At 35.2% G+C, this 23,157-nt stretch overlaps 1 protein-coding gene across 1 annotated transcript; it reads right to left on the bottom strand.

Annotated features, from left to right (window-relative positions):
* Positions 1-4,488: 4,488 nt before the first annotated feature.
* Positions 4,489-23,073, bottom strand: il21r.1 (interleukin 21 receptor, tandem duplicate 1). Its single transcript, XM_056452352.1, has 8 exons — positions 22,907-23,073; positions 21,859-21,982; positions 21,445-21,553; positions 21,125-21,321; positions 18,805-18,950; positions 18,463-18,710; positions 13,041-13,131; positions 4,489-5,672 (listed from the first exon to the last, which is right to left on the bottom strand). The coding sequence occupies exons 2-8, from the start codon at positions 21,959-21,961 to the stop codon at positions 5,004-5,006; spliced, it is 1,563 nt and encodes a 520-aa protein (XP_056308327.1). The 5' UTR covers positions 21,962-21,982; positions 22,907-23,073; the 3' UTR covers positions 4,489-5,003.
* Between the last annotated feature and the right edge of the window lie 84 nt (positions 23,074-23,157).

The raw sequence follows: 23,157 nt of genomic DNA, 5'->3' as shown, positions 1-23,157 counted from the left end.
ATTTTATGCTTTTAAATGAAACTTGGCTAGATGACAGCTGTAGCGCAGCAGTTCTGAATGAAACAGCTCCTTTAAACTTTGACTTTTTGAGTGTTTGCAGAGCCAATAGGAGAGGTGGAGGCATCGCTGCCCTGTTTAAAAATTTCTATGAGTGTAAACAAATATAATTTGGTGACTATTTGTCTTTTGAATATCTGAGTATAGCACTAAAAGGTGCTCCACGTATCTTACCGATCAATATCTACAGACCTCCAAAATATTCTCCAACTTTTATTGATGATTTTACAGAGCTGTTATCATTAGTAACCTCTGAATTTGACTATTTTACCATTGCTGGGGATTTTAATATTCACATTGATAATCCAGAAATCAATGCTGTAAGAGAACTGATGACTGTTTTGAACACTTTTGATCTGACTCAGCATGTTCAAGGACCCACACACAATCGTGGACACACTCTTGATCTACTTATAACTAAGGGTTTACACATTTCATCGACTGTTGTTAAGGATGTTGCACTATCTGATCATTTCTGTATTTTCTTTGATATATTGATCACTCCAGCTATTAAAGACAGATCTGTCTCTGATAACTAGCAGGCAAAGGGGATCTTGGACAAGGTAGGCAGATTTTCTTTTCAAGCCTTATAAACAGCAACGTAAATAATGCTCGTAAACTCTTTGCAACGATAGAGAGACTCACAACCCACCCCCCCAGTCGGATTCCCAGTACACTACTTTCTGAAAGCAAATGTAATGAGTTTGCTCATTTCTTTACTGACAAGATCAATAATATCAGAAAGACAATCAGCTCATCCAATCAGCCAAGTTGTGTCGAAGTCAGACTAGCTCAACCACAACTTAAGAAATCAAACATTATGTCTGATTTCATGGCAATTAATGGTAAAATCTTAGAAGAGATCGTGCAAATTATGAAAACATCAACCTGCAGTCTTGACACGCTCCCCACATCGTTCTTTAAAACGGTGTTTACCTGTTTAGAAATGGATCTTCTAAAAGTGGTAAATGCTTCACTTCTCTCTGGGATTTTTCCTAACTCACTTAAAACTGCAGTTGTTAAACCCCTCTTGAAGAAGAGCAACCTGGATAACACCCTATTGAGCAATTACAGGCCCATCTCAAATCTCCCTTTCATTGGCAAAATCATTGAAAAAGTTGTTTTTAACCAGGTTAACAAGTTCTTAAACTTCAAGGGGTGTTTAGACAATTATCAATCTGGTTTCAGACCACATCACAGTACAGAGAGTGCCCTTATAAAGATAATCAATGATATACGCCTAAATACAGATTCAGGTAAACTAACAGTGCTGGTACTGCTCGATCTCAGTGCCGCATTTGACACTGTCGATCACAGCATACTTCTGGATAGGCTGGAAAACAGGGTTGGGCTGTCTGAGACGGTCCTTAAATGGTTCAGATCTTACCTTGAAGGGAGAGGTTACTATGTCAGTATAGGTGACCATAGGTCGAGGTGGACACCCATGACGTGGAGTCTCACAAGGCTCGATTCTGGCACCTCTCCTTCTCAACCTTTATATTCTCCCTCTGAGCCAAATAATGAGAAAAAAACAAATCTCCTACCACAGCTATGCTGATGACACTCAGATCTACCTAGCCTTACTGCCTACTGACTACAGCCCCATTGACACTCTCTGCCAATGCATTGATGAAATTAACAATTGGATGTGCCAAAACTTTCTTCAGTTAAACAAAGAGAAAACTGAAGTGATTGCATTTGGGAACAGAGATGAGGTTCTCAAGGTGAATGCGTACCTTGGCTCTAAGGGTCAAACAACAAAAAATAAGGTCAAGAATCTTGGTGTGACTCTGGAGTCAGATCTGAGTTTCAATAGTCATGTCAAAGCAGTTAGTAAATCAGCATACTATCATCTCAAAAACATTGCAAGAATTAGATGCTTTGTTTCCAGTGAAGACTTGTTCATGCTTTTATCAGCAGCAGGGTGGATTACTGTAACAGCCTCCTTACTGGCCTTCCCAAAAAGACAGTCAGACAGTTACAGCTCATCCAGAACGCTGCGGCCAGAATTCTGACCAGAACCAGGAAATCAGAGCACATCACACCTGTCCTCAGGTCTTTACACTGGCTCCCAGTTACATTCAGAATAGATTATAAAGTATTATTACTGGTCTATAAATCACTAAATGGCCTAGGACCTCAATACATTACAGATATGCTCACTGAATACAAACCTAACAGATCACTCAGATCTTTAGGATCCAATAAACTAGAAATTCCAAGGGTTCAGTCAAAGCAGGGTGAATCGGCTTTCAGCTACTACACCCCCCACTGCTGGATCAGCTTCCAGAAATGATCAGATGTGCTCCAACATTAGGCACATTCAAATCAAGACTGAAAACACATCTGTTTAGCTGTGCCTTTACTGAATGAGCACTGTGCTACGTCCGACAGATTGCACTATTTGGTTTTTCTCTTCTTTTTCATTCTTTTATAACACATTTTATCTGTTTTTATGCTTATTTATTTTTTTAACCATTTTTATTATTTGTTTTTTTTATACTTGTTTCTTTTATTCCTGTTTGTGTAAAGCACTTTGAATTGCCACTGTGTATGAAATGTGCTATATAAATAAACTTGCCTTGCCTTGCCTTGTTTGCTTTAGCATGTAAACATTAGCATGTAGCATTTTACTCATATTAGGTTCAAACATCTGTGCCATTACTCAAAATACTGGGGTTTTAGGTGACTTAATCGTACGTAAAAAAAAATTATGTGCCAGATGAATATTGAGACCCCTCTTTTAAGTGCTTTTTTAAGCATGTAAACATTGGCATGTAGTATGTTACTCATGCTAGGTTCAAACATCTGTGCCATTACACAACATACTGGGGTTTTAGGTGTCTGACTCATACTTTAACTTATAATATATTGATAAAAATGACCAGATGAATGCCTTTGAGACCCCTCTTTTAGATGTTGTTTTTTTAGCATGTAAACATTAGCATGTAGCATGTGGCTCATATTAAATTCAAACATCTGTTTCTTTACTCAAAATACTGGGGTTTTAGGTGATGCATACTTCAACTTAAAATATTTAATAATGAGCATATCAATGCCTTTGAGACCCCTCTTTTATGTGCTGTTTTTAGCATGTAAACATTAGCATGTAGCATGTTACTTATATTAGGTTCTCATAGATATTTACGTTAGATGTTGCCTACGCTATTATTGTCTATTGGAAGGGATGCGTCAATAGTCCCAGGGTATTGCTTCTTTGAAATGAATGTGGAATATTGGATATCTATGTTAGGTTCTAACATGTATGCCATTGCTCAAAATACTGGGGTTATAAGCGACTATTTCATACTTTGAAAAAATGAATAAATAATGAACAGATGACCAGACATTGCCTATATTCACTAAGAAAAGAACATAAATACTCATTTTCAAAATGGGGAGTACTCAATTATGCTGAGCTCTGTACATATGCTTAGTGATGAGCAAGGAATATTTTCACAGAATTCCCTATAATAGTTTTTCTTGTGGATGTATAGTTGTAGTCAGAATTATTAGGTCCCCTGATTTATTAGCCCCCAATCACCCAACCCCCCCCCCCCCCCCCACTGAAAAATCCAGCTTAAACCAGCCTAGGCTGGTTGGCTGGTTTTAGCTGGTTGACCAGTCTGGTTTTAGAGGGGTTTTGGCCATTTCCAGGCTGACCAGCCAAAACCAGCTATGTCCAGCTTAAACCAGGCTGTCAAGGACAGGTCAAGCTGGTTTTAGCTGGATTTAGCTGGTCACTTTCCAGCCTGACCAGCTAAGACCAGGCTGGAAATGGCTGGAAACCAGGCTGGAAATGGCCAAAACCCCTCTTAAACCAGGCTGGTCAACCAGCTAAAACCAGCCAACCAGCCTAGGCTGGTTTAAGCTGGATTTTCAACAGAGCCCAATTTCTGTTTTACGGAGAGAAGATTTTTTCAACACATTTCTAAAAATAATACATTTAATAACTCTAATAACTGATTTATTTTATCTTTGCTGTGATGACAGTTAATACTATTTTACTAGATATTTTTCAAGACACTTCTACAGCTTAAAGTGACATTTAAAGGCTTAACTAGGTTAATTAGGTTAACTAGGCAGGTTAGGGCAATTAGGCAAGTTATTGTATAACAATGGTTTGTTCTGTAGACAACTGAAAAAATAATTTATACTGAAAAATAATAATTTTGACCCTTAAAATGGCATTTAAAAAATTAAAAACTGCTTTTATTCAAGCCGAAATAAAACAAATAGGACTTTCTCCAGAAGAAAAAATATTATCAGACATACTATGAAAATTTCCTTGTTCTGTTAAACTGCTCTGGGAAGTATTTAAAAAAAAGAAAAACTTTGAATTCAACTGTATATCTCCACAATTGCCTTTACATGTAAGTAGTTTTTACACTGAAACTTTATTTTACAATTGTGATTTTATTTCTGATCACATTAATTTTCTTTTCCCCTACAGTGAGGTGTGAACATAAATCATTGTATGTAGTTTGACGATTAGAAGTGAATGAAAGAGAAAGTGAAAGAACGTTTTAAAGTGCAAAACAGAATTGGAGAGGGAGAATTTGAAGAGTAGTTTCGATGCTGTTCATTTTTGTTGCCACAATAGTTCATGTTTAGGACGTTCAGTGTAAACCATTACAATATATTACAAAAAATCGAAGTAAAAAGCACAACAGCAACAAAAATTGTACCAGCAGAGAGACAAATATTGATTATTTGTAGCACAGCCTCTGACTATAGGCCTATAGGACTGATATTATGCAAATGAGATGCAGGCATACGCGCTGTCCTAATGTGCAATCAAAAAAATGTAAGTCCATTTTGCAGCATTATGCCAGTTCAGTGTAAAGAGAGTCATCTCACATGCTGTACCATGAGCAAATTTATTCCAACTGTGATATTTAGTAGATGCTTCCTCCACGATGTAGTAATAGAAACTCCATGAGCAGCTAGTTTCCAGAGCTGTGGGCTTCGACTTGAACGGCTGTGAAAGCCACCCACTGTTTGACATAATTTGAATGGGAGCCTTCCACGCCATCAAGCGATGAAGTCTCTATCTGCTCGTTCCCATCAAACGCTGACGGGCTCGAACACTCCGACTCCAGAAACCCACTGTCTATGGTGTCCAGATCCAACCCCATTTGTGGGTAACCATCATCGGACTGCTCATTAGAGCTGTAAGAGTCCAGCGAAACCTGTTCCATGTTCTCCAGATCGTGCTCTTGTAGATGCCAGTCAAAGTCTGAACCCTGTAAGCTCCCGCTGGCAGCCCGTAGAAGAGGTTGGTCGATTTCAGGCGCTCTCTGATTGGCGTTAGAAAAGCCATCGAGGCTTCGTCTACGGCTGTTTCCTGACCAGTCTCCCATGATGCCCTCCTGATCTGAAACCGTGACTGTGTCCATCGATATGTGGCCGCCGGAGTGTTCCTGACTGCTGCTTCCTAGGAAGTAGAGTTTAGATGCGCTTTGACCCTCTGGGCCGAAGTCCCGTTCACCAATCTGGTCATTAGCAGGCTCCTCTGAGCTCTGGTTCTGCTGCTTCTCACAAAGCACCTGCAGCGGGGTGCTTTTCTCCAGGACATCAAAGTTGTTGAAGGTCAGGACTGGTCCGACCCATTTCTGCAAATGAAACACAAGCAGAGGCTGTTTTTAGTTTTGGCACTTTGAGTAAGATGGCAGAGATCAACAGCACACCCAACCATATGTTTCCACCTATTGAAGAGATAGTTCACTCAAAAATGAAAATGATGTTATTAAATACTCTTCCACATGTCATTTCAAACCACCTTTGTTAACCTTCGAAACATAAATGATGATTTTTTAGGTAAAATCTGAGAGCTCCATCATCCTCCATAGATGGCAACAATCCAAACTTGTTCAAAATCCAGAAAGGTAACAAAAACATCCTCGAATCAGACCATGTGCCCTCAGTAGTTCAATTGAATATTATTAAGCTATGACGAAGACTTTAGAACACACAAGACATGTCACTTAGTTTTGAATGGGAAAAAGTGTAACGGTCAATATGGCAACTGAAGTCCAGCCTACTAGTACAGGAGCCAATCATCGATCACTGTAGACTGACGTTTCTCTGAAGTAGACATGTGCTTTTACGACAGTTTGGTGGTCATCAAACGCACTAGAATCTCAGCGAATACTCGCTTCACAGACATAAGAAATATATCCACATAAAGCTTGAATCTGTACTTTTAAATGAACCAAGTGCACTTGAAAACAAAAGTTTTTCGGTTTTGTAATCTGTATGAAATGAACGTGAGGTACAGTCCATCCTGTCAACCACACATCACATGACAGCAACTACTCAAACGCCCACAAACTTGTAAACAAAGAGTGGCTGTCATTGCTGGAGGAGATTCTCCATCAAGACCAAGTTGTGAATTACTCCAGAAGACCAGCGCGATCAGACGATCAGAGGATGATAGCGTGTAGAACGGTCATAAATGAGGTTGGTGTCGTGATCTCGTTCCTTTCAAGTGCGCATGCGCATTAGCTTGGGCAACCTGAAAATATGCCGCTATTGTTTGATTCGGACGTTTAGAAATGAAACTTATGAGACAGTTGTTGCTTAATTTTATTGGTGATTCCAAATATTTATGTAATTGTAAGCTTGGCAAACAGTTTTGGAGAATTTAACATTTCAAAGATGGCTGCAGAGTTAAATTACTTGCCTTAAAGGGACTTTGGCTATGAGAATACTTTTGTGCGCACATAAAACAAAACAAAACAAAAAACAACTTTATTGAACAGTTTCCTTTCGCTCAGTGTCAGTATAGTGTGCACATTAATGTGTACTGTATGCACTTCTTCTGTTTGAAACAAAGCACAGGCACATCCGAGGTGTATGTCAGCAACGTGACCGAGTGTAACACACATAAAAAGTGCAGTATTCTCATGAAAGTGCACCCTATACTGACACTAAAGAGAAGAAACTGTTGAATAACATTGTTTTTTTTTTTAATGTGCACACAAAAGTATTCTCGTAGCTTGCTAATATTCTGATTGAACCACTGAAGGCATATGGCCTGTTTTGAGGATATTTTTCGTTATTTTTCTGGACTCTGAACGAGTCGGGAACATTGTTGTCTATAGAGGGTCAGAGAGCTCTTGGATTTTAATTTAATTTAGAGTTCCAAAGATGAACGAAGGTCACGGGGGTTTGGAACAACATGAGGATGAGTAAATAATAAGTTTTAATTTTGGGTGAACTAACCTTATTAAGCATAAGTTCACATTCAAAAATAAAAATTCTAAATATTGTTTTATTACTTATTGAAATGGTCAGTGGGGTGGCATGGTGGCTCAGTGGTTAGCACTGTCGCCTCACAGCAAGAAAGTAGCTAATTTGAGTCCTGGCTTGGCCAGTCGGCATTTCTGTGTGGAGTGGGGTGTAGGTGAACTAACAAACATTGGCCTTAGTGTGTGAATGAGTGTGTATGGGTGTTTCTCAGTACTGGGTTGCAGCTGGAAGGGCATCCGCTGTGTAAAAACATATGCCGGAATAGTTGGTGGTTTATTCCGCTGTGGCGACCCATGATAAATAAGTGACTAAGCTGAAAGAAAATGAACGAAATGGTCAGTCACTTTACTTATGTTGTTTTTACCAAAATAATATCTGACACAAGCTCTGGGATGGAATCTTTTGTGGTGTGAAATGACAGATCATGTCACCATATAAGAACATTAAGCCTCTGCTGAGATTATATAAGCACTTTAAGGCTGCACTGAAACTGCAGTTTAAAAGTACAAACCACTGAGCACAACAGATGCGGTGAAAATCCTGCTTTTCCCTAAAAAAAAATTTAAGAACCAAAACAGAAAGCAAGAAACTAATATTTTAGACCACCAACCTGATTTCACCAAGTAGGACATGTTCCTGGATTAACATCTATGTTGATCCTGAACAACATTCCAATCAGCCAATCAGAATTAAGGGATATGTTTACCGTTTTTGTTAAGTTTAGGCTTACGGTTAGGCTTATGCACTTCTACATGACTGTTATCCAACTATTATTCATCTCTGATTCTGGGAATAATTTACAGTTATAGTTGGGTTTAGTAGTAGGGAATAGCTGTGGATTACATTTTTTTAGACAAAAATGTTCCAGGATCAACATAGATGTTAATCTACGATCGCATCGTACTCGGCAAAATCATCACGTGCTATCTTAGGTCAGTGGTTCTCAACCACTTTCCTGGAGGACCACCAGACGTGCATGATTTGGATGTCTCCTTCCTCTATCACACCCAATTCAAGTCTTTCAGTCTCTGCTAATGAGCTGACGATCTGAATCAGATGTGTTTGGTTAAGAAGACAAGGGAAACGTGCAGAGCTGGTGGTCCTGCAGGAATGTGGTTGAGAAACACTGTCACTGTGTGGTGACAAGGGTGTGAGGAAATGATCAGAAAATACTTTAACATGCATTTTCAGTGATCTGAACTGAAATGGTCAGTCAAGACACATTAAAGGAATTAACATGAGATCAAATGCATCTCTTGTCCACTTGTGTTCAGATTTTTTTGGAGACCCTTTTCTCTTATTTCTTCATGCTCTACATCATAGAATGAACAAACCCATCTAAAATGACTTACTAGTGAGGAGGAAACCAAGCAGACGAAAACAATGTCAATGGGAAACATGATTTTGATTGTAATCAATAAGTTGTGGCATGAATATCTTGTTTTGGAGCACTTTCTCACAACATGTCCTCTACCGATCAAAAACTCATCAGTAAACAAAGAGTAGGTGGTCTTTTGAAGGCATTGAGTGTTCACATTATCGAAACAATCTGGTCTGACCTGAATGTCAGATGGAAACAAGGCCTCAACAACAGAAGAGGTTTTTTGTGTTTCGATTATGCTTGAGATAAAAATCGGACTACAATGGCTAATGGCTTAACACTTCTAATCAAATTCATTGCATCCTTTCTGAATTAAAGACACATAAACACACTGATCTCAGACTTTATATCTTCAAGCTGTATGACATTCTGAACCAGAAAAATATTATCCCTCCTTATCAGTCATCATTTCCTGACCTCAAAAATGTGTTAATTAAAAGATGAAGAAAAAATCATTCACTGAAACCCTTTTCACTTTTATGAATAGTTTACATGCAGTTAGACACAATTCAAGATGAATCACAAAGAAACAATTTGCAAGTGTTTGGTGAACACAATGAAAACTAAAATTGAGAACACTTCAAGGGTTAGTTCACCCAAAAAACAAACAAACATCATGTCGTTCCAAAGTTATCTTCAGAATACATTAAGATATTTTATATGAAATCCAGGCTCTTTTATCTTTCATTGACACAAAAAATATTGTCAAAACTTTCCGAGTGACTTCAGAGATTCAACTGGAAACATACGAAGCTCCAGGAACAATTTTGTGCACCAAAAAAGCTGTAAAACCATCTTTGTTTGCCTACATCATCTCTCCTGTGTCAGGTCAGGGTATGCGGTCATGCCAACCTGATTTCACCAAGTAGGACATGTTCCTAGATTAAGATCTATGTTGATCCTGGAACAACATTCCAATCAGCCAGTCAGAATGAATGGATATGTTTACCGTTTTTGTTAAGTTTAGGCTTACGGTTAGGTTTACGCACTTCTACATTTGTTTTTCAACTATTATTCCTTTCTGATTTTGGGAAAAATGTACTGTTATAGTTAGGTTTAGAGGTAGGGAATAGTTATGGATTACATTTTTTTCCAGGATCAAATGATGTTCCAGGATCAACATAGATGTTAATCTGTGATCGCATCGTACTTGGCAAAATCATGACGTGCATGTGATTACTACGAGTAATTTGACTTTGTGCCATTACAGTCAGCAGTGCTAACCACAAGGATTGCTTTGCCCATCATAAACATGAACCACAACCTGACGCTGAAGACTTTGCCCATTTTTACAGTTTTTTGATGCACAAGGGTTTTGGGGTTTTTGATATAATCACAGTTGAACCACTGAAGTCACATGCAAATGTTCTGACAATGTTTTTGGATCCTTTTCTGGACTCTAAGCATCTGTTGTTTTCTAAGGTGGATCAGAGAGCTCTTCATCCAAAATATTTCAATTCATGTCCTGAAGATAACAAAAGTCTTAGTGGATTGTAATGACATGACGGTGAGTAATTCATAACAGAAATTTCATTTTTATGTGAACTAATTCATTGAACCAAGATACTTCTGGCAAGTAGTGTACAAAATAACAGCAAAATGTGTATTCCCATGTTTTCCCAGTTCTTTGATTAAATTAAGAATTGCAAACCATTAATTATTACTCATTCACAAGTATCTTATGTTTAAAAATGCAAATTAAGCAGTTGTGAATTGCAGGTGTTTGGTGAACACACAATGAAAACTAAAATTGAGAACACTTCAAGGGTTAGTTCACCCCACCCCAACCCAAAAAATACCCCATTATGTCGTTCCAAACCCCTAGGACCTTCGTTCATTTTCAGAAGACATTAAGATATTTTATATGAAATCCAGGCTCTTTCTTCTTCATTGACACAAATAAATATTGCCAAAACTTTCCAAGTGACTTCAGTGATTCAACTGGAAACATACAAAGCTCCAGGAACAATTTTGTGCACCAAAAAAAGCTGTAAAAACATCTTTGTTTGCCTATATCTTCCCTCCCATGTCAGGTCAGGGTGTGCAGTTACTATGAGTAATTTGACTTTATGCCATTACAGTCAGCAGTGCTAACCACAAGGATTGCTTTGCCCATAGTAAACATGCACCATAACCTGACGCCGAAGACTTTGCCCATTTTTACAGTATTTTTGATGCACAAGGATTTTGAGGTTCTTTATATGATCACAGTTGAACCACTGAAGTCACATACAAATGTTTTAACAAAGTTTTTTGGATTCTTTTCTGGACTCTGAAAATCTCAGACTGTTGTTGTGGATCAGGGAGCTCTTCATCAAAAATACTTCAATGCATGTTCTGAAGACAATTGAAAGTCTTAGTAGATTGTAATGACATGAGGGTGAGTAATTCATAGTAGTAATTTAATTTGTGTGCAAACTAATCCATTGAAACATGACACTTTTGCCAAACAGGGTACAAAACAACAACAAAATATTTATTACCATGTTTTCCTAGTTTTTTGATTAAATTAAGAATTGCTTACCATTAATTATTACTCATTCACAAGTATATTACGTTTAAATATGCAAATTAAGCAGTTGTGAATTGCAGGTGTTTGGTAAACACACTGAAAACTAAAATTGAGAACACTTCATGGGTTAGGTCCCCAAAAAAAACAAAAACATCATGTCGTTCCAACCCCTAAGACCTTCGTTCGTCTTTAGAACAGATTACAATATTTTATATGAAATTAAGGCTCTTTCATCCTTTATTGACACAAAAACTTTCCAAGTGACTTCAGTGATTCAACTGGAAACCATGTACTGAAGTCACATGCAAATGTTTTTGGATTCTTTTCTGGACTCTGAACATCTCAGACTGTTGTTGTCTTAAATGAATCAGAGAGCTCTTCATTCAGAATATTTCAATTTGTGTTAGAAAGTCTTAGTAGATTGTAATGACATGAGGGTGACTAATTTATAACAGAAAATTCTTTTTTTGGTCAAAAAATTGTGAACAGACACTTCCGGCTAATAGGATACAAAATGACAACAACATTTTTACCCAGTTCTTGCAATTGCAAACATTTTCTTTTGTATTGTACATTTACTACTTATGTTAAAGTTATGCTATGTTTAAATATGCAAATTAAGCAGTCATGAAGTCCAATGTTCAAAATAAATGTTAAATTCTAGTTTGATTATTTTGACATTTTGAACAATTAAAGAAATACTGTGAACAGCCAGAAAAAATGCTGTATATCAGGCAAATATGCATGAAGATATCCTTCTATAAAAACCTTCAATATGTAGATGTGGATAAAATGGTGAAGTTTGGTGCATGTAAGTGCTACTAGTAGGTTTATGACAAAGACAAAAATATAAATGAATAATTAAATCTATAACGTGTGTGTGTGTGTGTGTGTGTGTGTGTGTGTGTGTGTGTGTGTGTGTGTGTGTGTGTGTGTGTGTGTGTGTGTGTGTGTGTGTGTGTGTGTGTGTGTGTGTGTGTATTTTCTTTCACTTAAATTAAATAAAACAACAACAACTTCAAAACAAAACCTTCAAATCTTGTTTTTGCCTGCAGTGTCTCACCTTAAAAGGTAAAAACTGAAATGTTTAAGTCATTAATAACCAGTCATTTAAAAACAAATAAACAAAAAAATCCCCTATTGTAGGTATATAGCGAATTTGTAAAAAATAGATGGAAGGTGAGGTCACACTACAAAAAAAAAAAAAAAAAAAAAAAAAAGCAGTGTATTAAAGCACTTTACTGCCCCCTTCTGGAATACATCTACCTTTACAGTCTGAAAAAAAAAAACACGCCGGGATTTCATCAGTAAATGGTGGTTTCTGAAAAAGTTGACAACACTGCCACATTTCTGTGCCTAGATTTCAGATAATTCCTCTAGCTCATAAACATTGTGACTATTAATATCCAGTAGTTGCTACTAGGGACAAAAATAAACATCTTTTTTTTTTTAAATCTGTTGTTTGCTAAGCTAGTCACAGGGTAGTATTTTCAGCTTCACATTACGCTATAGTGGAATATTCAGTAAAATCCCCTTTAGTTAAAAACAACCATTTATAACTACCCACCTTATCGAAGTTTGAGTTTGAAGTCATAGTACTTTCCATTCTAGGGGAAAACTGCTACTTTCAGTTTTCACATTAAAATGCGCTCTCAAGCAAATGTTAAGTGAGCCCTCCTGTTCCTTTGAAGCCCCTACAGACTGACTCATTCGACAAATGTCACATTACCCTTTTACGAGCGGGCTGAAGCAAGTTGCAGATGTGAAAGTCCCCTTATCGCGCTCACAGAGACTTCTGCTTATGACTGAGAGAAGGAAAATGAAAATAAAACATACCTTAAAGTCTCCTTGATACGTGTGATAGAGCGGTGTGAAGTACTCTTGCGGGCTTGGGATGTGTTGAAAAGTCAGCTTTTTGATGCCCCCTCTGCAAAAGAGAAAATAGTTTGGAGAATGCATAAAAACTATAATAAAATAAAAAAAAATTGATGTACAATATACTTTCCAAAAAAATAAAACTACTAAGAAATGGAGAGTAATAGGAATGTGACCCTGAAGCACAACACATTAAGGTCAACTTTTTATGGCCTGAAATAGAGATTGATGCATTATCTGAAAGTGGATTAAATTAGGTTTTGGTCAGGATATGACAATACTTGGCTGAGATACAACCCAACAGCCACCAGACGTCACACAGATATAAAATTGACGTTGGACTACAATGTCAGACTAACTTTGAATTTGAGTTGTATAAGAAAATCAGGTTGAAGTCAGAACACAACGTCATTTCTTGGTCAGACTCCAACTTCAAGATGGACATCAGGTTATGACATTAAGATGATGTGGGATTTTTCTTAGTAAATGACACAACCTAAATTTAACCAAATATCAATGTCTCCTTATGTTACACTGAATGCACGTCACATCATGACGTTAAAGTGACATTGAATTTTAGTTAGGTAATTACACAACAGAAAACCAACCAAAAATAAACATCTACTGATGTTAGACTGACGTTAGATGGATGTTGTATCATGACGTTAAAATTATGTTACATTTTAGTTAGGTAATTACACAACATAAAACCAACCAAATATCAACATCTACTGATGTTAGAATTTGACGTTGTATGGGTGTCAAATCATGACGTTAAAATGATGTTGGATTTTAGTTAGGTATTTACACAACATAAAACCAACCAAATATCAATGTCTACTGATGTTAGAATTTGACGTTGTATGGTTGTCATATCATGACGTTAAAATGATGTTGGATTTTAGTTAGGTATTTACACAACATAAAACCAACCAAATATCAATGTCTACTGATTTTAGAATTTGACGTGGGATGGATGTCATATCATGACGTTAAAGTGATGTTAAATTTTAGTTAGGTAATTACTCAACATAAAACCAACTAAAGATAAACGTCAGCACATGTTAGACTTTGACGTTGTATGGATGTCATATCATGATGTTAAAATGATGTTGGATTTAAGTTAGTTAATACCACAGCCTAAAATCAACCAAATATCAACGCCAGATAACGTCAGTATTAGATGTCAGATGATGTTAGTATTAGACAACAACAACAAATTTACGTTAAATTTTGGTCACCTGATGTCGCAACCAAAATGGAACTAAATATCAACATGTGCCTGCTGGAATCTATTTGAAAATCTGGAATCTGATGCTTAAATAAAACGTAAATATTGAGTAAATCGTTAATAAATGGTTAAATTAAGTTCTTAGCAAGGCGTGTTACTAGTCAAAAAGTAAGTTTTGATAATGCAGGAAATTTACAAAATGTCTTCATGTATATCTTTACATAATCTTATAAAAATACAATAAATTTTTTTGGCTATTCCTACAATATTGCTGTGCAACTTCAGAACTTTAGTGGTTTGTATCAATTAAAAAGACCGAACTCTTTTTTTTTTATCTTGTAAAACACACTGCAGTACACTCAAAACATTACTTTTGCTGCTTGTTCAAACTATTTATTTAAAATGAGTTGAAACAACACAATTCTTAACATTTTTGGGGAGACAACTTAATTGTTTTATGTTCAATTCACTCTGCATGTTTTACAGTGTAATCTTCATTTTAGTTACAAATAGTTGTGGAATTTTTATAAATATACACTCAATTATATATATATATATATATATATATATATATATATATATATTTTTTTTTTTTTTTTTTTTTTTGCTGCTTGTTTCAACTTTTTATCTTAAATGAGATGAAACAACACAGTTCTTGAGATGACAACTTAATTGTTTTATGTTCAATTGATTTGTGTTGGAACAACATGCATGAATTTTGTGGAACCCTGCATCTTTTTTACAGTGTATATATATATATATATATATATATATATATATATATATATATATATATATATATATATATATATATATATATATATATATATATATATATTTATTTTTATTTTTTTTAATTAATTTATTTATTTTTTTGCACAGGTAGGTTGTTATTGTAACTGTTACTCAAAACAGAGAACCGAATGCTTCATGCACTTGCAAGAGTCTGACTTCCTCCAGTTTTTGACCTACATGAAAATAGACCGTCTGCAAAAACATCTCTCGCTGTTTCTGCTGTTGTGGTTTGGGTGAACGTAGGCGGTGAGAAAAGAGCTATTCATATACGGTAAATGTCGTCATATCAAATTACTGGAAAAAAGCACTATCAACATATAAGATCATGTTTGGCGCCTTATTAAGCCCGCCACCAGCATGTGGGATATCAGGCAAACTTCTGAGCACATTACCTTTCAGATTTTTTAAGAATGAGTGAGTTGATCTTGATCACTTCCAAAGGCTAATATAGGCCTCAGAGGCATATGACTTGCCGATGATAAACTTGTGTGAGTCAGAAATGAAGAAACGGTCATAATGAGAAAGGTTGGTCTTTGCTTCACTTCTGCATATCCCACAAATAGTGACTTCTGTGCAAGTTTGAACAAAAGGCTTGAAAAGCGAGACGCAACATGTCTTGTGCTTACATTTAGTAAGCAAAGGTGTTCAAGCAATAGTGCATCCAAACATTTAAATTCATTCACTATTTTCTCTCCCTGAACCTTTATGTGTTTCTTTATTCTGTTGAACACACACAAAAAATGGTATTTTGAAGAAAGCTGAAAACCTGTAACCATCAACTTCCATAGTAGAAATAACAAATATCGAAGTCAGCTTTCTTCAAAATATAATCTGATGTGTTTAATCTAGATACTACGGAATATAATCTAAGTACTACGGAAGAAATAAAGTCTGGTTTGTGACAAGTGAATGCTGAATAAATGATGACCGAATTGAAAATTTTGGGTTTTAAATCTCTTAAAATACTATATAACATCCTTATATCCAGCTATCGTACCCCAAATGTTTTTTTTTTATTATTATTTGTAATATATTCAGGTTTTATTTGGTGTAATTAAAACATCTGAGTTACTAAAGAAAAGTCATATAGTAAAAAATCATCATATTAAGTTACAAAATCTCAAGAGTATTTGGGCTTTACAGTTCAGTTCAGTTTAGAATTTTCAATTTTTGGGTGAACTATTCCTTTATTTAATAAAGAACACCCTTATATCAAGCTATTTCGACCCTAAACAATTGCTAAGCAAATCTCAAGAGTATTTGGGTTTTTCTTTTTTTATGGCAGCAACAAATGAGGACGTTTTTGATGTTTACATTGTATTGTATTACATTGAAATGTATATTTCACATTGTATAACTGGACTGACACAGTTTAAAATTAATACATTAAGCTGCTTTGACACAATCTACACTGTAAAAGCACTATATAAATGAAGAGGAATTGAATTGAATACAGTTCATTATCATATAAGCATCTTGAGGTTTAATTCAGTTCAGAATTTTCATTTTTGGTTGAACCATCCCTTTAAATAATATATACTATTCTTATATTAAGCTATTTCACCCCAAACGTTTGCACTTTTTTAGTTGTAAGGTATTCAGACATTATTCTGTGTAATTAAAGCATCTGAGTCACTAAAAAAAACATAGATAGTAAAAATCATCATATTAAATTACACAATCTCAAGAGGATTTGGGTTTTTCTTTTTTTTATGTAAGCAACAAATAAGGATGTGTTTGATGATTACATTGTATTGTATTACATTGAATTGTATAATTTACATTGTGTAACTGGACTGACACAGTTGCAATTTACTACGTTAAGCTGCTTTGACACAATCTACACTTGTGTCAAAGCACTATATAAATAAAAAATAATTGAACTGAATACACTGTCATGAAAATATCTTGAGGTTCATTTCAGGTCAGAATTTTCATTTTTGGGTGAACTATCCCTTAACATCCTTTTATCAAGCTATTTCACCCCAAACGTTTGCACTTTTTTTTTAATTTGTGAGATATTTAGGCATTATTCTGTATAATTAATGCATCTGAGTCACTAAAAAAAGTCAAAGATTGTTAAAATCATCATATTAAATGACACAATCTCAAGAGTATTTGGGTTTTTCTTTTCTTTCTTCTTCTTTCTTTTTTTATAACGGCAGCAAATGAAGATGTGTTTTATGATTACATTGAAAAACAAGCATCTTGAGATTCATTTCAGTTCAGAATTTACATTTTTGGGTGAACTATCCCTTTAAATAATATATCCCATCCTTTTATCAAGCTATTTCATCCTAAACGTTTGCACTTTTTTATCATTTGTCAGATATTCAGGCATTATTCGATGTAATTAAAGCATCTAGAGTCACTAAAGAAAAATCATATAGTGAAAATCATTATATTAAATTACACAATCTCAAGAGTATTAGGGTTTTTCTTTTTTTTATTCTTTCTTTTTTTATGGTAGCAACAAATGAAGATGTGTTTGACAATCACATTGTCATTCAAGCATCTTGAGGTTCACTTCCGTATATAAATATAAATGATGACAGAATTTTCAATTTTGGTTGAACTATCCCTTTAAGTCAAAATCAAAGTCAGCTTTATTGTCAATTCAGCCACATGTACAGGACATATAGAGAATCGAAATTACGTTACTCTCAGACCCTAGGTGCCTAACATATAATATTAATATAAAAAGTCGAGTTTTATGTTAGGCACCTAGGGTCTGAAAGTAACGTAATTTCGATTCTCTACATGTCATGTACATAAGTAATATATAACATCCTTTAATCAAGCTGTTGTATTTTTTTTTTCTTTTTTTTGTAAGATATTCAGGCATTATTCTGAGTAATTAAAATATCTAATGTAATGACCCCACAGATTATAAAAACCATCATATTAAATTACAGTTTATTTATTTATTTATTTATTTTTGTAATGGCAGCAGCAAAGACGATATGTCAGACCTGATTATATTGTCCTACAAGGATCTTGAGGTTCAGTTCCATATATAAATATAAATGATGACAGAATTTTTATTTTGGGGTGACCTATACTTTAAATAATATATAACATCCTTTTATGTTGTATTTTGTATTTTATTTGTGAGATATCCAGGCATTATTCTGTGTTATTAAAATCTCTAATGAAAAACCATAGATTTAATTACTTTTTTCTTCTTTCTTTTTTGTAAAGGCAGCAGAAAAAAGATATGTCAGACCTGATTATAAAGTTATACAAGCATCTCAAGCTTCAGTTCAGTATATGATGTCAGAAATGTCATTTTTGGATGAACTAACCCTTTAAGCATGTCATATCAATCAATTGAAATGAAGTCAAAATGACACTCACAGTTTCCCACTGAACACAATCAGCAGCGCCATCATAATCACAATTGGAATCGCCAACAGCAGGAAATAGTACTGTTCTGGAGATTCAGCTATCCATTCAACACCGTCGCTCCATTCACTCCACATGGAGTTGAACCAATTTGGATTCACAGCAACCTGAACATTTGCAACATATTGCGTTCCTGGTTGCAGTTTTTCACTGAGGATCACCATTGATTGCTGGTTCTGCTGCAGGATGTAAATTAGCTCCTTTTGGGGAATAAATAAAATACAAATAAGCATTGGATGTTTTGGATACATTGGAAAAAAATGTGTTAACTGCATTTAAAAAAATATGATGTACCTTCTCTGGGGAGCTTTTAGATCGTACTCTTACTCTGTAGATCAATTGTTCGTACAGATCGTTATCTGTATAAGCCACATCCCAAGTGAGGTTAAAACCTCCATCAGTTTTCGTAAGTGTGAGGTTGAACGGTTGCTTTAGTTTAGCTATAAAAATGAAAAGAAAAGCACTGTTAATGGATGCCATCACACATGCATTAAGTAACTGAGAAAAAAATCTGAGATAGCAATGAGATTTTAATAAGAAAGGTTATGATGCTAGATTACATACATACATACATACATACATACATACATACATACATACATACATACATACATACATACATACATACATACATACATACATACATACATACATACATACATAGTTTACATGTATAAGATCCTGCACTGTTTCAAAATCAAATCTGTGAAGTACATTTTTTGATCATGTTACTCAAGATATTGGGTATATCTTTAACTGAACACTAAGATGCTCATTTTCATATCATGAATGACAGTATGATCATCAGGTCACACATCCTCAAAAGCCAAATAATTAATAGTTTAAAATGATATAAGATTAAAATCTTTTTGATTTGTCACTAGTGATCTCATATGTTTAAATTTCTCTAAATAATGTCTAATGTCTCTAAAACAAACAAAAAAAATGTGCAAGATTTATATCATTTGGACTGCAATAGCTTGATAAAAGCACAACACTATACCTTATTTAGCCATAAAAGTTAATCATGGTAGCTTACAGGGATTGTTCACACTAAACTGAAAATACTGACATCAATCACTTGTCACAGACCTGCTTGGTTTTTTCCCTGCTAGACCAAAAGTCATTTTTAAGAATGTTAAAAACCTGTAACCATTGACTTCCATAGCTTTTACTTTTCCTATGGTTACAGATGTCTAACATTCTTCAAAATATATTCTTTCATGTTTAACAAAAAAAAAAAAAAAGATCCTCTTAAAGGATTGAAACCACTTGAGCATGAGTAGATTTTCATTTAAGGTTTTAAAATGACCTCATAGTGGTTCGCAGAAGAAAAATACTCTGGGACAATCCCTTTTAAAAGGGACTAACATTATTTATATATAACACACAAATCAGGAGTAGTAAATTGTAAAGAACTTTAAGGCACTAAACAAATTTTCTCTTCCCAGGACGTCAACATGACATCAGATTGACTTGGCATTGAATCTTGGTCACCTGACATCGCAACCTAAATCTAACCTATTATTAGCATCTTATGGTGTTGTGTGCCTGCTGGGTTGTTTCTAGTCCAACTTTCTAAAAAATGTTAAATTAAGAAGAAGATCAGTAATTTTTTTTTTCAAGGTGTGTGCTTTTTCTTACACTCAAATTACAATGAGCAGAAAGAACACACTTGTTAAGTTTTTATTATGACAACATCATTATTTTATGTTCGATCCACTTAAATTTGTAAAAACTAATAAGTTAACTTAATTCCTTCATGTTGTCCTAACACAAATCAGTTGTGTGGAACCCAGCTTTTTTTTTTTTAGTGTACAAAAAGTTAAATTTTAGTTTTGATTAAATTAATCTGCTTTTACTGGCCCACTGATTGATCATTTAGCTTTTTTAAAGATAAACTTAATATTTATAAAAGTAAGGCATTTTTACTTGTCTAGATCGGAGATGCCAATCTAGGCCCACAGGCTAAAGTTGGCCCATGATAACCTTTGATTTCGCCCCTCATCCAATCTGAGAAAACAGTGAGAATGATGTGCAGGGCTGGGGGATTTTACAGGGATGGTCGTTTCTAATTTATTGTAACATTTTTTGTTTGCTTGTTTTTGTTTTTGTTGAGCTACAAAAAAAAGCAAACTGAAATGAAATGTTGTAACTGAATCAGATTTTTAAGAAATATAAATACTGACACTCATCAAATACAGGACAATGCAGCTTGACTAGTATAACTCCATTCTGCTATAAACGAGATTGTTTTACTGTAATAAGTTCATCATATAATTAAAAAACATACTACATTAGTTAATATAAATCAATGTTTTCTAATTATTTTTATAGCTATATTTAACAAATATAGGAAATTACCCATGGTAACTTAGGTAATTTCAAATTACCAAATGTAATACAGTTTGGTATATTTAAAATGGTTCAAATCAACTCAAATTTGGTTTTTGGCCTTTCATAAAAAAAAGTTTGGGCACCCCTGGTCTAGATTATGGATTTCTAGATATTTGGACTACCAAAAAAAGCAAGAAAAGCATATTTTGCAGTGAACTATTCCACCATTTCTTCTCAAAAGTAAATGTGTGCTGTTAAAGTAGAGTAAGGAACGTACTATATTTGTACAAAACGATATTTTCAGAGTATCTCTGTATTGGGATCTCCATTTCGCCTTGTTTGTCCATTTGTGTTACAGTGATGAAGCAGTTGGTATCATAAGACATCATCAAATACAGATCCTTTGGCTCCATTGTGCACCAGGACTGTGGCGATCTGATGGTGCAGCTTCCATTTACAGCAAAAAACTCATCCCTGGAAGATGCACATGAAGCAATACATCGATAAATAAGTGCAAACTATATGAAGGTTTCAGCAACATGATTCACACAGTATGTGACACTCAATGTAAAAAGCGGATGTTCTAGATGTGTGTACCTGCAACTGGCCACAACATCACAAGAAGCTGTTCCTGTCAAGTCAGAAGCAGAGCAGTTGAGCGCGGAGATGAAGTCTGTGGTGCAGGTCACACTGCATGCAGCATCATCTGCAAAGAGGAAATGTGGTCAGTCGAGCTACAGAGAAACAGAAGCGTTTCTTCTCAATGCGGCACCTGTATAGGTCAAAGATCACATATGTTGTTGATTTTATTTTGAGAGGAGCTCGTTTTTAAATGCACTTGACTCGATTTAAGTTGAGTCAACTCAAAAATGTCCTGAAGCTGGTTGCCTTTAAATTTTAAGTTGAGTCAACTTTTTTTTTTACAGTGTATATGCATTTTATTATTAGAGGTTATTAGGATTATGATTTGATTTTTAGAAACCAGATGTGTTGCAATAGATGTAGACTTACTGCACTGTAGAAGTCCACAAACAACAAGCAAGAATGTGGCTCGCCATGAAGCCATCATGGAGGAAGAGGGAAAGAAACTGTGGTCAACCCTGCTCAAATGCATTGTACAGAGGCCACATGCACACTGCAAGGAAAGTAAACACGGAATTTTAAAGCATTTGTGTGGTGCAAATAAGTGTGTCAGATTTTATCAGGTATAAATTAATAACTGTAATAACCATTTTCAAATAAAAATTTAATTCAACTATATATAATTATATATTATGTTTAATTTAATGCATAAATTTAACTCATTTATAAATTACAAAAATAAAACAACAAGATAAATACCAAAACAAAAATAATAATAATAATAATTCATTAATCCATTTTACTTTGGCTTAGTCCCTTTATTCTTCAGGGTTCGGCACAGCGGAATGAACCGCCAACTATTCCAGCACATGTTTTACACAGCGGATGCCCTTTCAGCTGCAACCCAGTACTGGGAAACACCCATAAACACTCATGCACACACATACACTACGGACAATTTAGTTAATTCAATTCACCAATAGTGCATGTCTTTGGACTGTGGGTAAACCGGAGCACCTGGAGAAAACCCACATGAACACAGGGAGAACATGCAAACTCCACACAGAAATGCCAACTGACCTCGAACCAGCGACCTTCTGGCTGTTAGGCAACAGTGCTAACCACTGAGCCACCGTGTCGCTATTAAATAATAATACATATGCAAGCTACATATAAACTAATATAATTATACACATGTGGACAAAATCGTTGGTACCCTTCCATTGAAGAAAGAAAAGCAACAGTGGTCACTGAAATAACTTTAAAAAATAATGATTAATCGAAAATGACTGATAAATAAAATTATGAAAATCACATATTGCCCTTGAATTGTGGTTCGAAGCAATAACAAAGACAAACTGAAACTGCTCTGGACAAAAAGGGTACCAGCATCTGTACGTTCATACATACACACACATTTTTATTTCTTTTTGGTTAAAGTATCTTTTAAAATAAATAGAGAAGTCTTAAATCTTACCTTGATAATACTCCCATTGAACCTATTTACAAGAATGAATATCCAGAATTTTCCAGTTTATGATCAAATAGCAGTTGTGCATAGCATGGTGACATTTACACTGTGCCAATCTGTCGATCTACATGCAGAGTCAGAGAGCTTGTGACGGAAGACTGTGGATGTGGTTGTGGTAAAGCAGTCGCCTACTTAGAGAGGCTCCTCCTTCATGAGACCAACTAAGGACTTTCCTGTTGTGTAGGCGTGGCTTTCAG

The sequence above is a fragment of the Danio aesculapii genome, chromosome 3 (assembly GCF_903798145.1).
Source record: "Danio aesculapii chromosome 3, fDanAes4.1, whole genome shotgun sequence".
Lineage (NCBI taxonomy): Eukaryota > Metazoa > Chordata > Actinopteri > Cypriniformes > Danionidae > Danio > Danio aesculapii.
The sequence above is the reverse complement of the archived record's forward strand: the minus strand, read 5'-3'. Positions and strand labels throughout refer to the sequence as shown.

What these genes read in the sequence shown, in the direction of transcription:
- il21r.1 (XM_056452352.1), bottom strand. Translation starts at nt 21,961, where the DNA reads ATGCATTTGAGCAGGGTTGACCACAGTTTCTTTCCCTCTTCCTCCATG. An exon ending in TTGTGGACTTCTACAGTGCA is followed by an intron (nt 21,554 to 21,858) that starts GTAAGTCTACAT and finishes TCCTCTTTGCAG; the next exon opens with ATGATGCTGCATGCAGTGTG. An exon ending in CTAAAAGCTCCCCAGAGAAG is followed by an intron (nt 18,711 to 18,804) that starts GTACATCATATT and finishes ATTCCCCAAAAG; the next exon opens with GAGCTAATTTACATCCTGCA.